At 40.0% G+C, this 16,484-nt stretch overlaps 1 protein-coding gene across 5 annotated transcripts in view; it reads right to left on the minus strand.

The window, feature by feature from the left end:
• DIP2A (disco interacting protein 2 homolog A) overlaps window positions 1-16,484 on the minus strand; it is an 81,775-nt gene that overhangs the window by 23,750 nt on the left and 41,541 nt on the right. For 4 of the 5 annotated variants that reach the window (XR_014226586.1, XM_082285380.1, XM_082285383.1 and 1 more), the window contains exons 5-17: window positions 13,316-13,561; window positions 9,777-9,905; window positions 9,088-9,207; window positions 7,993-8,190; window positions 7,050-7,141; window positions 6,670-6,780; window positions 4,435-4,558; window positions 4,071-4,180; window positions 3,571-3,673; window positions 2,572-2,636; window positions 2,156-2,249; window positions 1,609-1,728; window positions 763-877 (exon numbers count right to left, since the gene is read on the minus strand). Coding sequence is in view for 4 of the 5 variants with exons in the window: in XM_082285380.1 (XP_082141506.1) it covers window positions 763-877; window positions 1,609-1,728; window positions 2,156-2,249; window positions 2,572-2,636; window positions 3,571-3,673; window positions 4,071-4,180; window positions 4,435-4,558; window positions 6,670-6,780; window positions 7,050-7,141; window positions 7,993-8,190; window positions 9,088-9,207; window positions 9,777-9,905; window positions 13,316-13,561 (1,627 nt within the window). In the remaining variant the exon portion in view is untranslated. The remainder of the gene's footprint in view (window positions 1-762; window positions 878-1,608; window positions 1,729-2,155; window positions 2,250-2,571; window positions 2,637-3,570; window positions 3,674-4,070; window positions 4,181-4,434; window positions 4,559-6,669; window positions 6,781-7,049; window positions 7,142-7,992; window positions 8,191-9,087; window positions 9,208-9,776; window positions 9,906-13,315; window positions 13,562-16,484) is intronic. The other variant, XM_082285381.1, reaches the window with a different exon arrangement.

Below are 16,484 nucleotides of genomic sequence, written 5' to 3' on the forward strand. Positions count from 1 at the left end.
AGTTCAAGACTTATATCATAACTAAATGAAGAAAGAGCTAAACCAAAACTCTCCAAAATGTCAAAGTTTTTTGTTTCAAGTTTTCTTGAAGTCGACTTTCTGAAAAAGTACATTTTGATCAGAACCAGTATCAAAAAATTCCAGCATATCCCATCTATACATCTATTAATAATTAAAGTACTTCTGTTTCTCAGACCATCCCTTGCTATCTCCAGAAATCCAACGGTATTTTTCAGACCAGTTACAAATATTTATTTTAATTTTAGGCCCCTGTTTACAAGATATCGTACATAAGCAATTAACTGAGCATTTACCATCTTCTTCATCCCAAATAACAAAGTCTTGTTTCAGGGCATTTTAAAAGGTCCTCCAATAACTTCAGTGAGGATGAGACCTCACTTCCCCAAAGAAGAAAACGCCTTCTGCCTGACTATTCTTAGAAAATATTAAACCTTTTAAAGAACCCAAACCAAAGTCACCCATCCTTCAGTGAAGGAGATACCTGTGAGCTTCATACTTCCTCTAAGTGTTTGGGCATCTCTGTGTGGGTCACAGTATTTTCTGACTCTCATCCTAACATGAGATTCCCCATCCCTGGAAGTGTTTAACACCAGGCTGGACAGGGCTTGGAGCAACCTGGTATAGTAGAAGGTGTCCCTGCAGGGGGTTCGAACTCCTTCCAACCAAAAGCACTCTGTGATTCTATGACATAATTCAATAGTCAAGAAAAGCTTCAGTTCACTTCTCAGAAAAGGGAATTACCTCCGAATAGCAACAGTTAGTGCCTCTGAAGAACTAGCACAGGGACAGATTACTTCTGGTCTCAAACCTCTGGATTGAAATACATTCAGGAATGCATCACAGGAAGATATTGACCCTAGAAAGATCAATCACACAATTAGAAACATTTTTCTAAGAGCAGGAAAGCTTGAGCTGCAGAAATTCAAAGTCTGTGCTCACTCTCAGCTCAGTTATATGAATATTGTCGCATTCACGTACAAACCAAATATGCTTTCAAACTGTCTGAAAGACATTCCAGTTTATTATTAGAGAGTTGATTCGGAAAAAGAACTCCTAGTGACTAACAACTACACTGAATGAAATTCCCAACTGCATACTCCTCCTCTGGCAGCACTCACCAGCACTTACTATAATGGAAAGTCCTTCAAGGATCAGAATACTTTGTCACTAAGGGTAACTTTATGTCAACTTCTACTACAGCTCCTATCTGACTGTTTCTTACAGAGGTCACAGCACTTAAAATCAAATATCAAATGCTTCTAACATACCTTCACAACTCTACCAGGCCACTAGCACTTGGCCCAAAGCAGATTATATCTATATTTATATCTCTCAGGTATCAGTTCAAGTCAATTCATGGAAGAGTATAGCACTAATGAAAACACGAAGTTTTAAAAATCAATTTACACAGGAAAATATAGCCAAGAAGTGCAAACAGCAATGAAAAAGCAGTGGCATCACTGGCACACAAACAGTGTTTTGCTACAGAACAAACTGCTTAACTCTCCAAGCATCAGCTCTGACATAGGGCTTACAACAAACAGAATCTTGGCAAGACTGACACTCAGGAAACGCATCCATACTCACATGGATTGGCTCCATCTGCCACTATTAACATCCGTAAGGAGCTCAGGCTGACATCTCTCTGATCCCTCTGAGCCAAAAGTGACCAGTGCATATCACGGGATTTTACTACAGCTACACGGGCTGGAAATCAAAAAAATAATTATGCTGCACGTGCAGAACAAAATAAAGATCCATCATAAAATTACTTAAGTATTCTTGTGTATTTACACAAATTTATGAAACTACACACAAAATTTATGACATTACAAATGTAGAAAACAAATACAAACGCCAAATATTCAACTACTATAATACATGTATACTCAATGCCTCCAGATGGACTTGATCACAGAATTAAAATGCTTGCAATAAATTCAAATACTGAGAAACAGTTTCTTTAAAGGTGTCTCAGAAGAAGCCATCAACATCACTCATCAGTGAAACTATTAGCACACAGAATACTGAAATGGGGTACTCAGTGGCGTACACAGACATTTTGCACAAACAGTTTAATTTGTTTTTAATAACCCAAAAAGAGATGGGTGAAATAAAAAAACTTCTAGGGTACCTTTGTATGAGCAGACTTTCTGTATCCAGGAAAGTGGATTAACCTTCATTAATGCATAGGGAATACTGATGACATGCATCCTGTTCATAACGCTCTATGAGAAAGAGATGCAAAAATAAACTACCAAGTGGCTTAAAAAATATAGAACATGTAACAATGCTTAAATAAACTCCCCCATCATCACAGCTACAACACAACTCTTACAGTCAACTGGTAGTGAAAACTGTGCTTATACGATATGAAAAAATAAGCTACACAAGTCACTAAAAAAGTAACAGTTTATTCTGAAAAATATAAATATTGAAACAAAAAACATTTGAGAGAATTGATGAATTTATGGCCTCATTCTGATACCAGTACTCTACCCTTGAAATAAGCAAATTGCTGCAGTTTTTTGCCTTTCTTGCAATACTCACTGTTAACACTCCATGCCAAAGGCCAGCCTCTCTTTTGAAATCCAAGACGTTTGTTAGTGTTTCAGCTGAAAGTGAAGGAAAAAAATACCACATTTAAAAAGCACATTTATAATAATACTTAAGAACTACAAATGTTTGTTAAAGCAACTCTGAAACTTCCATGACTGCTGAGAAACCAAAGCTCTGTTGCCTATAACAAACAGGCCACTTAAGCTCCAAGTGGCTTGTTTTACTTACAGCAATCATCTTTGAATTATGATTACTAGACTAGAATATTACAAGGTATTTAAGACCTCGATTCATTATAATACCTCTTCCATGTGAGTTTGTAACATCTGCCAAAGAACTATGCAGACTGAAAATTTAGTCTTGAAGCAAACTTCTTCAGCTGAACTGAAAAAGTTCATCTGTATTTGAAAGAATTAGATCCAGTAAGAAATATCACCATGGCTCTAATAAACTTTCTTGAGTATCTTCTCCGAGAAATTTGAGTATCTTATGTGATTCAAAAAACGAAATAAGAATCAAAGATTTTAAATCACTGATTCAACTGGATTTTCAAGAGATATCTTGTATTGATTAGGTAAAACTTGCTTATCACCGATGTAGGATGGATGTATGCAGGAAAGTGCTTGGTTAATGGTAGCACAGATTATGCAGATGGTCAAAACCAAGTGCAGTTCTTGACTGTTCATTGGAAGCATGACTGCAAACAAGCAGATCACTCACTATATTCACATCCCTGGGGAGATGTTGTTTTGTGGGACATGATTAGCCAAGAGGAAGATCCCTTTCTTGATTATGATTTCACAGGTGGCTTAACTCTCTTTCACATATCACACCCATTATGAATGAAGAAGTTTGTCTTTCCCTTTGCAGTTGAAGCTACTACTCTGTATCCAAAGTTTTCTAAAGACAGCGAACATGATTACACAACATAAATTGTCTGAAGATGCAAAGCTGTCAGTATCATTTTAAAGTTACACGTATCTAACTTACCTTCTGAATAACCACATGCCTGAGTCAGTGCATGACAGTGTGCCAGCATGGAGGCATGAGATACAGTAATGCCCACTGTGCTGCCCTCTTTACTTGTTTTGTACTGAGAAGAGAAAATGTATGCAAGCATTAGATTAACAGCAAAATAAAAAAAAATTACAGCAGTGAATACAAAAACAAATCCAGCTTTTTTTAAGTCAAAAAGCCAGCATAAAAATATATTTATGTCCACAGAATACCCTAATATGGTAAAAAAATCTGTTTCTCTACTCCAATTAAATTGTCCTGGGGAACCCAAAATGCTGATTATCCCCAATCTTAACCTGACTCCACAAAGTCACTCAACTGACAGTCTGCCTGGCAGCCTGATGGAAACAATATTGTTTCACAGTTTAAAATATTATAGCCATCTCTTTTATTGTATCAAGAGTTTAAAGGAAAAAACATCACATAAACTACAATAGAGTAACCATAGAAGTTATCGTATTACACTGGATCACCTCGATATAAGCAATCTCGCTGCTGGCATCCCGGACCTGCGGATGCCAGTCCTTGGCTGGTTTTGCCAGATGCTTCCCATCAATCACAAACCAAATGAGATGAGGCCAGCCTTCAAAGATAAAGAAAAGTGACTGTCACCACAATTCCAAAAATCAGAGTTTTTTCCCCAGTATTCAGGGATAATGACAGGAGGCAAGCAAAAGCAAAATCCCCCACCTGAGAGGAAGAAACAGCACAAGGCACTGCCATTACAATCAAGGCAGTTCTTTATGTGTAAGAACCTTGCAAGCAAACCCAAAAGCTGAAGTGTGACAGCAACAATTAATTTACCTGCTTTTTATCCCACAAAAAATAAACCCACACCTTTGAACGTCACCACCTCGCCAGTCTGAGCTTTCGGGAGGCCTTTCTGACAGGCATCAGTGGTTAAAGCTAATGTGACTCCACAGCTGCCCAAAAGAAACCCAATCTGTTGACTGCCAGCATCCTGTAGAGACACCAAGTAATAGCAAAATTACAAATAACAAAGCTTTTGGACAGTTTTTTATAACTTCTTCATGTTTAGAAAACATTAAGTCAATTTATATCACAGGGAAAAACAGAAGTCTATCCCATAAGACCTTTAAATGACTGGGAAAATTTAGTTTTGCTTAGTGCCAACTAAGATTTGGCAGCAGATCTAGTAAGGAAAGCAGTGTCAGAAGCAATGGTTGTACACCCCTCCTCAGCCCAACAGGGGTGTTCATAAATTCTGCCAAACAGTGTCATAGGTTAGCAAGCATAGCCCCGGAAGGGATGTCCTTGCTAAGGGGTGCTTACAGTTTCCTCTCGGAACTGATAGAACCTATCAGCTGGCCAGTTTGAATATGGACAATTCTCTAAGCCACTTAAAGTTGTGAACACCTCTGTGATCCACATTTAAGAATAGGCAAACTCCCCCTCCAAAAGCTCTCTCTCGTTTCTGGTGCTGGGACAGGTGGCTGCAGGCCCCGTGTGGGGGACAGTGGGCCCGGCCAGGCCCTGCTTGGGCCAGGCCGGGCCGAGCCACGGCCATCCTGGAGCCATGGACCTGTTCCAGCCATGGAACCCCTCCCACTGCCTTTGCCGTGGGCAGCCGGAGCGGCTCGGCTCTCCCCCCCTCCACTTCGATAAGAAAGATTCAACATTCCAGCTGCAAAGCTGCAAGGCCGAGGTAAGATTAACCCTTTTTATTGCTGTGAAGAGCTGAAAACCCTAGGGAAGAGAGAGAGGAGATGCTTAAAGCTGAAATTCTGTTGTGAAGCTATGATATATCAGAGTATCCCATTGTAATTCCATGAAGATATGGGGGGGTGGAGTGTTCAACTTGTAAGCAAAAGCACCTGCGCTGAGATAGGCAGGTGCTGACGCAGCTGTAATTTCACGAGAAGTTTGGACAGGGAGAGATGGACCAGATGAGGACTTTTGCTCCAAATGGGAAAGGAGAAAACCTCAGTCCCTAGAGATGAACCAGATGAGGACTTTTGCTCCAAATGGGAAAGGACAAAACCTCAGTCCCTAGAGATGCTCCCAGAGACAGTCCTAACAATGAAGATGAGGAAGACCCTTTGCTCCCAGGGAAGGAGAAGGGCCTCTGTTTTTGTTTCTGAACGGCTCAACCTTAAAATTGTACCCCAAAAAACTTCAAGAGTGGCCCCTCGAATGCGGGAAAACCAATTGCTATCTGTGTGTGACCTTGAACAAGCTGCAAGTCGGGGGAAGGGACTCACATGCAGGCAGAGAGACTCCTCTTCCTAAATGGACTGAACAATATTTGGAAGTGGGCGGCTGTCTCGTTGTGATACTGTTTTCATAGCATGAGCAAGAAGAGACTTCTCTTTCTAAATGGACTAAACAAGGTTATTATGGCAGTGGTAAACAGACTGAACATCTTATGGGTTGTCTTTTCACATTGTCAGTGGGAGAAGGGAGGAAGGTGGGGGGAGGAGGAGAGTTCTGAAGGTGGTATGATTTTTTTTTTTTTCTTTTCTCCCTTCTTTTAAGTCTGTTAATAAACTTCTTTATATTCTTTCAAGTTTGGTGCCTGCTTTGCATTTCTCCTAATTCTTATCTCACAGCAGATAAACAGTAATGAGTATTTTGGACCAAACCACTACAACAGAAAACTGGTTTGATGCTGTTTCTGAGTCCTGACACACTGAGGAGCAGAGCTGTAGCTTTTTAGCTCTTGCCTAATAATCTCCATGTGTGTAGGATTATACCTGTATTTCCAGCAACTATGGTGTTTCTGCTTGCCTCATTACTCAGCGTGAGAGCTGAAAGACAACCTTTCTCTGATATACTCAGAGAAATACTTCCACATGTATTTTCGAAAATAATTAATTAAAATAATTTCTGCAATTACATATCCTAAAATACTTAAATTACTAGCTTAATATTATTTCCCCCTTTCCTTAACTAAATATTAAATATAAATCCAAGCACAGAATGTACACTGAACAGTCCAGCTGATGCTTTCTAAAGAGCAGGCTCTGAAGGACCCCATGTAAAGACTGTAGGATTTAGATATACACTGCATTTATTTATCAAACCATAAAAATGTTGAATGAATTTGCCTACCTTTCTTGTCAGTGGAACTTCTATTGGGACAGGAATAAGTTCTGCCAGGAGACATCCATAAAATGCCACCATAAACATAACTGGATCACTATTAGGAAATACGAGAGCTACCTACAAAAATACAGTAAAATAAGAAAATGTATTTTTTTTTTGTCATTTGGCAGAGAGGGGGGGTTGCTTTTTAATTTGTGGAACAAAATTTTCACAACAATGTACAGGCTTATATATAACCAGAAACAGAAATACTAAGTATTGGGACAATGTATTATTTAATGATTACTTCACAATATATTATTACAATATTTTATTACAAGGCTTTCTTCAGCTAAAGCTGTTCCTCACTATTTCACCCAGAAGAACCAATTCCAACAACAGCCTACCCGGTCTCCAGGCTTCAGCAGGGGCTCATTCTTAGTGGTTAGCTTGTTTAGCAGGGTATAAGCTAACTTCAAGCTTCGACTCCACAACTTGCCTAAAGAATAAAAAAAAGAAATTAAGAAATAGAAACAAAAATTTTAACACTTAATTGGCAAATCTCAGTCCCTCACACATGCACTAAGCATGACTGTATCAGAACAGCTGCCAGAGAGTCCAAGTACAATTTAGAACTTGGCTTCTTTTTGGTTTACCTTTTCCTCTTTTTTTAAATTTTAAATGTAAAACTAAACATGATATTCTACACAACACTCAAAGCTCCACTGCAGAGTAATTACATTACTGCCACTGCTCAGCTATATTTCCTGCATCTTTCATCTGTGAGAATGCAAACAACAAAGTTTAACATTCTAACATACTAAACAATGAAATGCTGCAGTGAGCTATCCTGAAGGACACAGTAATTTTCCCCAAAAATACAATTTACTATAAAACTTCTAGTTCATTAATGCAGGCAAGTTTCACTTCCCACCATTAGCATTCTGACTATGCTCCTGAGGTATGTATGAGTCTTCTCTATAAGGCTGTGCCAGAAGACGCTAAAAGGGAATGTCTCCTCTGAGAAACTGAAGAGTGCCTTATTAGCCATCTGTTTCTACCTCCCAGTTTACACTGGGCTATTTTTAGTGTTCTTTTATGAAAAAACCCCCACAATTCTACAAGATTTACAAATAGCCAATTGGAAAGAATCAATATGTTTTACAATAAACATTTTCCCTTCCTTAACTTCTTTAAAAACACTTTCCATATACAATGAATTCATAATTTACATTCCTGCAGCAATGGCAAATCATGTGTTATGAGCACAGGCAGTCCCTTAGAAGTCAGGCAAACTGTTGTTCCACGATGAACACCTAACTCCTCCTCACAGCTGGCTTCATCACGTACCGTAGGTCAGGGTATAAATCGCTTTCCCAGTTGTATCCAACGCCGTCAGACAAGGGGCTTTGGGCTGGGTGGTTCCCCAGCGCTGCAGGGCAGCCAGCAGCGAGGGGGGCCAATTGGTCACAACCCCCAAGGGTTCCCCTTTAAGTACATTCACTTGATTTCCTTCAGGCTTTGGTTGATTTGGGTCAGGCTGTTGCACTAAAACGGGAGCACAGTAAAAGGGAAATGTCAATCCGTACAAAACATGTAAGTTACACTTCACAGACTATTCTATGAACCATTCACCTCTTCCTCACAGCTATCACTACTTTTCCTCTGCTTTATGATGATGCAATGCTAATCATCTGTTGACTTCCCAAAAAGCAGCGATCATCACTTTAGAGTTGTGATTCCACATTATCAAAGGACCAGAATTTCAATCTCTAGCTCACTTCTCTCTACTTTGGAAAGCTGCTGCTTTCTGCTGCTTGTTCTCTGCATCTATTTCAATGAAAGCCTCCACCAAGCCAAGAAGGGTTATCAGAGACAATGGCTTCAGTGACATCTGGACACTGATTTTTGCTGCACTGAATTCTCAACAGGCAATGAAAAATGACGCTATGCCTGTCTAACAAATATTTTTTAAGAAAGGCCATCTGTTAAAATCCTGCTCCAAGCTGCTCCAGAAAGTGAAGTATCTTGATCTTAGTGAAGACCTGGTTGGAGTTAGCTAACACTCAATGTAGACAACCAATAAAATGAATGGTTCCAAGTGATGCTTTCCACAATTACATGCACCTTAATGGAAGTTCATGTGGAGAAACTTCAGCAAAAGACCAGAATCACAAAAACATTGTATCTTACAAGTATCAAACCAACAGTAGGGGAAATCTAGTAGTAGCTGCTCAGAAATGTCACACTGAGTAAGGACAGCTGAGTTAAAGATTATCTTTCACTTGCGATAACATACGACCTTTCTCTCTCCACTGCATTAATTTTACCAGGACTAGTTTTCTATTGAGAAGAGAAAAAGAAACCAACACTAGCTAAGAAGGATCAGTTCTGTCGTGAACCACTTATGCAAGGAGTAAAAAATGTATCTGAAAGAAAATTAACCTTCTAGCAGTTCTTCAAAATCATCCACAAAAAACTCCTTCAAAGGTGGGCGCTTTGGTCTTTTCAAGGTATTTAGCAGCTGCTGGATTTTAGAGGACACTCTGCTATTCACTGGGACACCTGCCAAATGGAAGAGATTTATTATTTATCACATATTAACCAAAATACACTAAAACACACAACTTCCAGGTGGAAAAGTCATTCAGGACGAGCACCATGTTTGGAAGAAAACAGCTTTAATCAGCAAGAGTTTCCACCATGGATTTGTTTGCTTTCAAACAATGCTGTTCCTTGGCTACCTGGCTGACACAGACACCTTCTCACACTTTATTTTAGCTTTTCAAACCACTGACCCCTTAATGAGACTTCAACTGAAACATGAAGAATGTCCCTTTCTCCAAGAGTTTAGGTATTTACTACACTTTAACATTAATTCCACTTTGAAAGCATCAGAATGCTTGGAAAAAATGAGTCAATCTTTCAGTATTTTACAGGGCTTGTAAAAACAATCACTACACAAAACATGATGAATGCTGATTTTCATTTGTGTATGTTAAATTAAGCGTAAATACATGTTTTTATATTTATCAAAATTTAAAGCTATAATGCAATATAAAATTAAGATGCATATAAAGATGTATATACAAGGGGACACAGATGGAAAGGTAGGAGGTCTATAATGCAATCACCATCTGCAGTTTCCAGAATGCTGCTGCTGTAGCCTCTGGGCACTCCTCGCACAGATGCGACCTGCGGGCGCTCATGGTGCAGGTATTCCACCAGGCCAGTGGTCACATCAGGTGGGGCAGAGTGGTTCTCTGCAGAAATGCAAGACAGATACAGGAGCTCATCAGGCACCTTAAGAATCAACATAATAAAAATTGCTTCTTACATGAAGGCACTTCACAAATCCTCACATACAGGGGCTTGAGAGGCAACAAGCCTGGAGGCAACAAGCCTGCTTTGCTTGGAGCTGTGACCCATCTCCTGGCTGCAGAGCAATGCTTAGGGAACGTCACAGAATCACAGAATGGTTTGGGTTGGAAGGGACCTCACAGCTCACCTTGTTCCCACCTCTTGCCACGGACAAGGACACCTTCCATCAGACCAGGTTGCTCCAAGCCCTGTCCAACCTGGCATTGAACACTTCAGGGATGGGGCAGCCACAGCTTCCTTGGGCAACCTGTGCCAGGGCCTCACCACTCGCACAGGGAAGAATTTCTTCCTAAGCTGAGTCTCTCTTCTTTTTTAATTTAAAACTGTTCCCCCTTGTCCTATCACTTACTGCCCCTGTAAAAAGTTGCTATCATCATTCCAAGACTGTAACCTGGGTTACAGAATGGTTTTGAATGGAATGGGTTAGGAAATGGCAGTATTTTTGAGAAGCGTTTGAACAACAAACAAGAATAGGAGGCCTGAAATATTCAGAATCCTGATGAGTAAAAATAGGAATGCAGCAGGGAAGAGCTGGAGAAAACCCCGCTGCCCAGGGCTGAAGGAGCTGCCTCTGTAGACACAGCCCTCAGAGGACTTCAGCATGTCACAAATCCTGCCAGAGAAACTACAGGCGGAGGGAGACCTAGGCAGTGCTGTGAAATACATACATTATCCCCCACTCTGAGGCAGTGATCAGCCCCAAAATAGCAAGTGCTTATAGAACTGGTCCCACATTTCCAGAGCTGACACACAAGCCACCAGTCCAACTCTTAAGTGGTTTTAGAGGGATCACCAGGAGAAAAATTTAACTCCATTCCCATCCTTTCCAATGGACAGCACTACAATGCCAGTGTCTGCATTGCAGCGACTAAACTCCTTTCATGTGGGTGAGGTACATGAAAGAGAAAAGTGTTACTTCATCTCCCAGAAAAATGCCCTGGAATCAGTAACCACAAAGATGACAACTGCATAAAGCTGACCTTTATAACCATTGCACAGGACCTACAGAGAGCCCATGTATACATCTGCCTCATGTATATGCTCTCACTCTGTTCTGTGTATTTTTGAAGTTGCTTTTAGGTTGATTTTTTTTTCCCCCCTTGGATTTCCCAAAGTCCCAAACCATGGGCTTCCTGCAGCACACAACTTGGCCACAGAGACAGGTGTATCTGGTTCCCGCCTGACACACCCTGCAGGGACTAGCAATGTCTCACTATGTATAGAGAAGGAATAGGTTCAATTTTCAGGATTTATGCTCAGATAAAAACCACATTAGCTTAATTAATCATTTTGGCATTTTATTAATAAATGCCCATGAGACCACATGCTATTAGTTTGTATCATCCAGAAATACCATGGCACAGCAGGGTAAGAGAAGTGGTGAGGAGTTAAAAAGTGTGAGCAGACTTGTGACTTCAGGAAGAAAAGTTAATTGGATTCAGACTGAAGAACCTTTCCATTAGTGATGACAAGACAGAGATAAATGCAAGAGAGCAGTGTCGAAAGAAAGAACATACGGGATGCGACAGAGAATTAAAAGCCATGATGATCTGTATATTTCTAGCTGCTCTAAGAGCTAAGGTGGGAAATACTCCGCAGTTGATAAGGTGACCTTGAAAAAAACCAAGACATACCACCAGCCTTATTAATAAAAAAAAAAAAATTTCACAAAAGAAAAAAAAGCCCCCCAAGGGTTGTGAAGGGTTGTCCTTGCTGCTATTAAGTGAAAGACAAACATCTTTAAAAAAATGCATGCTCCTATGTGACTCCATAAATACTGTAACCTTGCACTTCCAACACTGCAGCTTACTGCCTGGGAACTCAGTTTGAGCTCACTATTAAAAATGCAGGCTGGAGAAGATGAGCTGCAAGGGAACCAGCTGCTAAATTTAAATTCTCCAACATCTCAAAACCGTGAATAGCTATTCAGTACACAACCAAAACACAGAATATTTCAGTAGGGCATAGCAATTAAGATATGTAAGATGCCTTTCAGATCGCTGATATCAGCATACTATCTGAAAAAATAAATAAACTCTTCTTCTATGCTCTAGGACAAATCAAAGCCCCTTTTAAAAAGTATGCAAGTATTTATCGAGAATCATAAAAGTTTGCCCTGCAAGAACTGAGTAAGTTTTCATACTCTTGTGAGCTAGGAAAAGTACACACAGACAGGAAAAATGTCCCAACTGAACTGATACTGGCCATGCATGAATGTTACCAAGCTAGGAATGAAAACTGATAGAACACGGCAAGCATTGCAGAAATGAGGAAGACCATTCTTATGTGAAAATGCACCTGTTTTTTTTTTTTTCAAAGGCACTGGAAATTTTATCTTTACAAATATTTTTAATAGATCAGCTCTTAATGATCCCTGAGCTTCCTTCTTGATAGATACTATAATTATTTATTTCCCATTAACGAAATTTTAAGCCTGCATACAGCTCAACATTCAGCTGCTTAAATGCTGGACTCTGAACTCTTAATAAGGCCTCGATTTTGCATTGTTGATTAAATAGTCCTGATGGACAAGTCTATCTGGCCTGGGGCATGAGACACAACAAGATGCTGTGCTGCATATTGTGTATCTTGCAAGTTTTTACAGCTATATTAAGAATTTCATCAATCCCAATTAAGCTTAAAAGGTTAGCCATAACTGACTTTGCAATTTAAAGGAGTTAAACATGATTTCTATTAAACCATAATATGAAATCCAGAATGGCTTAAAGTGAAGTGGTGATGGATTACCTCTTTCTTACATCCACCAAGGTCAAAAATAATTGTGGATTTCTCATTATTAATAAGCTTGGAAATGGGAATATGAAAAAATAGGTTTCTTTAAAGGTTTTGTACAAACAGCAAAAAAATTTCCCTAATGATTAGTACCTCTGTTTTCATAACTTTCCCAAATACTCTGTGTGTTTTTCAGTCTTTTGGGTGCTTACCAACTGAATCATGTCTGAAATACACAACCTGACATTGTTTAGGGTAAATATATATAGATTGGAAAGCATGCACCAAAACCAGGATTCCTTTGAAATTCTGCTTTGGAATTCACTAAAACTGAACCTTAGTTTCTCGGTAAAGCAAGCATTTTACAAAGAAGAATGCACATTCAGATCTCATGAACAACTGGCTTGGGTTAAATACATATACATCATACCTACCTCATCTGTGAATTGCACATTTTAAGGCTATTCACAGGTATCTCCTGCTGAAGACCTCTGTGTTTAGCCCTGCTTTGGGATTTGTAATCTGATTTTATTCCAACCACACCGGCAGGTTTACTGACCTATCTGGGTGTGTGCCATGAGATCTGCAAGCACAGTGGCAGCAGTGGTGGCAGGAGCAGTATTGGAAGCAGCAGCAGATTTCCCTCCAGGATGAGATGAGGTGGAAGATGCAGAGGATGAGGTGGAGGAGCCCTGAATGACCCGGTTAAGCCAGGGCTCTACGTTGGAATGGCTCTGGAACGGAGTGGAGCTGATCCGCCCTTGCCGCCGCAACGAGCCCTCATCTTCTGATGCTGACGATGTGTCTGTGGTTAAAATAATGATGACAGGCCTGTAATGTGGGAATGGGAATGACCCAGCACCAGGAACATGGCACTTGGCCCTGTTCCGTGTGCTCCGCGCAGCATTCTCACGTGCTACACATGAGGGGTGTGTATTAAAGGAATGGGATATTCACACACACAAATATCCCTCTTGCTGCCATTTTTTGGGTTAACACAACAACTTCTACACATTAGGGCCAGAACACACCTGGAGCAAAGTTTCAGTTACCTCCAACATTTGGAATGACATAAGAGTCAAAACAGGCTTCTACCTCCAGTGGAGGCTCAGCGAGCATCCCATCCCATCCCTATTCCACTGAGAAAAATATTTCTGCTCTGAACAGTTAAATTTTATCTCATCACACCTGAAAAAAGCCCATTAATTTGTTTGTTATTTCCTTTTTTACTCTTTTTGAGGGGAAGGGAATTCTTCACTTTCCAATTCTTCTGACAAATTGTTTTGAGAACTGCATCCTAAAAAAACCACGGTGTTCTGAATTTCGATGAAAGAGTAATTACAAAGCATGTATTTTAACCACATAAACTGAATATTAATGAGTAATACACAGAAATGCTTAGTAAAGCATCTTTTCATTCTACATGTATATTTGTTGCTGCTTAAAGTCTGACAAAGGGCTCCTAATTTAATTCCCATCCAGTTATTTACAACTTTCCAGAAGTTTCCCTTCGGCATGCAACCTTCCCTTATTTATTATCCATCCAACAACAAATAAAAAGGTCATTCTAAATATCAAGAAAATACATCCCTTCTGATTTTGGCCGAAAAACAAAACGTCTTATTGCAGAAAAAAATCTTGCCCTTGTAAAGAAATTGCTGAATTTTAATGACTTTATCTTTTACATGTTTTATATAAGACAGGGTGTCTGTTACTATACTCTAAGAGTCCCAGACGTGGAAATCTGGGGTGGGTTACATCAGGAATTCTGCAACCTTAATTTTGGCTATTTTCTTAATCCTATGAACACGTAATTGTTCAGCTAGATACAATTCCATATCAATTTCTTGAAGCGACGTAAAAAAAAAACCCCACTCCTCATCTTGGGCAATGCATTTCAGTTACCAGCTCTTTAATTTTCTGATTTTTAAGAGTATGTGCATTTCCAATAGCTTCAAAATAGTTTCTATTAGCAGTCTGAAATCACAAAACCCAAAACCCATTTAATAAGAATCCCATTTAACTTGATGGCATTTTCAGAGTTAAAATTGTTGATATCTCATTATTTGACCTCCCTCATCAAACACGACAATTTTGAATGAAAATACCCAAACAAAAGATCTCTGAGAAGATCCAGCTGTGCTGCATCCCCATTGCCGGGTCCATGTCTCATGTGATATTTCTGGTCTGCTGCCACATTTGGAGTTTTTGGCAGCTGACTCCATTTGCTCCTGGAGAGAAGCCAAACCTGTCCCGTATTGCTTGCAACCTTTCCTTTCTTTTAGGCAGAAAGCAAAAAATAAATAATTCCAGGAATATGGAACAAGATAGGATTACGAACAGCCAGGGATTGAAAAAAAACCACCAAACCAAACCACCATGTTTGCAATTTATAATCACTTCAGAGGAAGAAATAAAACTACAGAAAAAGCAGGTTTCTCACAGAATACACACTCTGATAATATCTCCTTACCCAGATCCAAGACAAATGAAATCTATTATTTCTAAACTTTCAGCTGTCTTACATGAGTGGAGGTGAAAAAATCCAAACCCTTTAAATGTACAATATTAACTGTGAACAAAAGTGAAGGATCCATGGTAAAAGCATTCTAATATCAAAACATAAATACACCAAGAAGCAGCAAAGTCACCCCAGTAGCAGTGGTGGCAGGGGTTAACCCATAGATCCTGGTGTGTGGTGACAGAACAGTGACACAATACTGTGTGCTTGGCTTCCAGCACTTCCTGGCTAGGAGCTGACCCAAGACAGTCACAAAAGCCATCCCTCTTTGAGCCAGACTTGCATGAAGGCTACAGCTCCAGTTCTGATCACAGGAATTCTGTGTGGGAAGGAGCAGAGACTCAACAGGACAAAACCAAAAGTATGTTAAAATTTTTGGAAGGATGACTGATAAAAGCAGTTCCTTTACAGCCAGCCAGGAGCTGGATTTCAATCTAACATTGTGCTGAGAACCATGGATTCACAGAATGGTTTGAGATGGAAGAGAACCTAAAGGTCATCTCATTCCATCCCCTGCCATGGGCAAGGACACCTTCCATGAGACCAGGTTGCTCCAAGCCCTGTCCAACCTGGCCTTGGACACTTCCAGTAATGGGACAGCCACAGCTTCTCTGGGTCAGTGCCTCACGACCCTCAGTGTAAAGAATGTGAATCTGATGCTTCCTTCCTGGTACCTGATGGTAGCAGTTTGTAACAAAATTTCAATTATTAATACCAAAGCATGTTTTAATTCCTTTAACTCCTGCCAAAACAAGGACTTAAGGCAGTGGGTGAATGGCTCAGGACTAGATGCTCGGCACTACTCAGGTTCTTTGCAACTCTGGATCCTTCTTGCTGAGCTAACTTTGCAAATAAAGGCAGGCCCATAAAAAGACAATTATTTTTATGATTTGATATAGCTGAAGAAAGTACCTAGAATATTTTTGAATGTCCTGGTTCCCCATGATACAGAACTCATCCAGTGGCCCATTCTCTTATAGAGATAAGGGGATCTCATAACACTTTTTCTTAGAAAGAGCTTGACAGATTCTAGAGGCACTTAACTCTTCATAGAATATCCTGAGTTGAATGAGGAATACTGAGTCCAACTCCAGGCCCTGCACAGGAGCACTTCAAGAATGACACCATGTGCCTGGAGTGTTGTCCAAATAGTTAATGAACTCCAGCAGGCTTGGGGCCATGACTATGTCCCTGTGGTGGTCACACC

The sequence above is a fragment of the Coloeus monedula genome (assembly GCF_965178545.1).
Source record: "Coloeus monedula genome assembly, chromosome: 7".
Taxonomy (NCBI): Eukaryota; Metazoa; Chordata; class Aves; order Passeriformes; family Corvidae; genus Coloeus; species Coloeus monedula.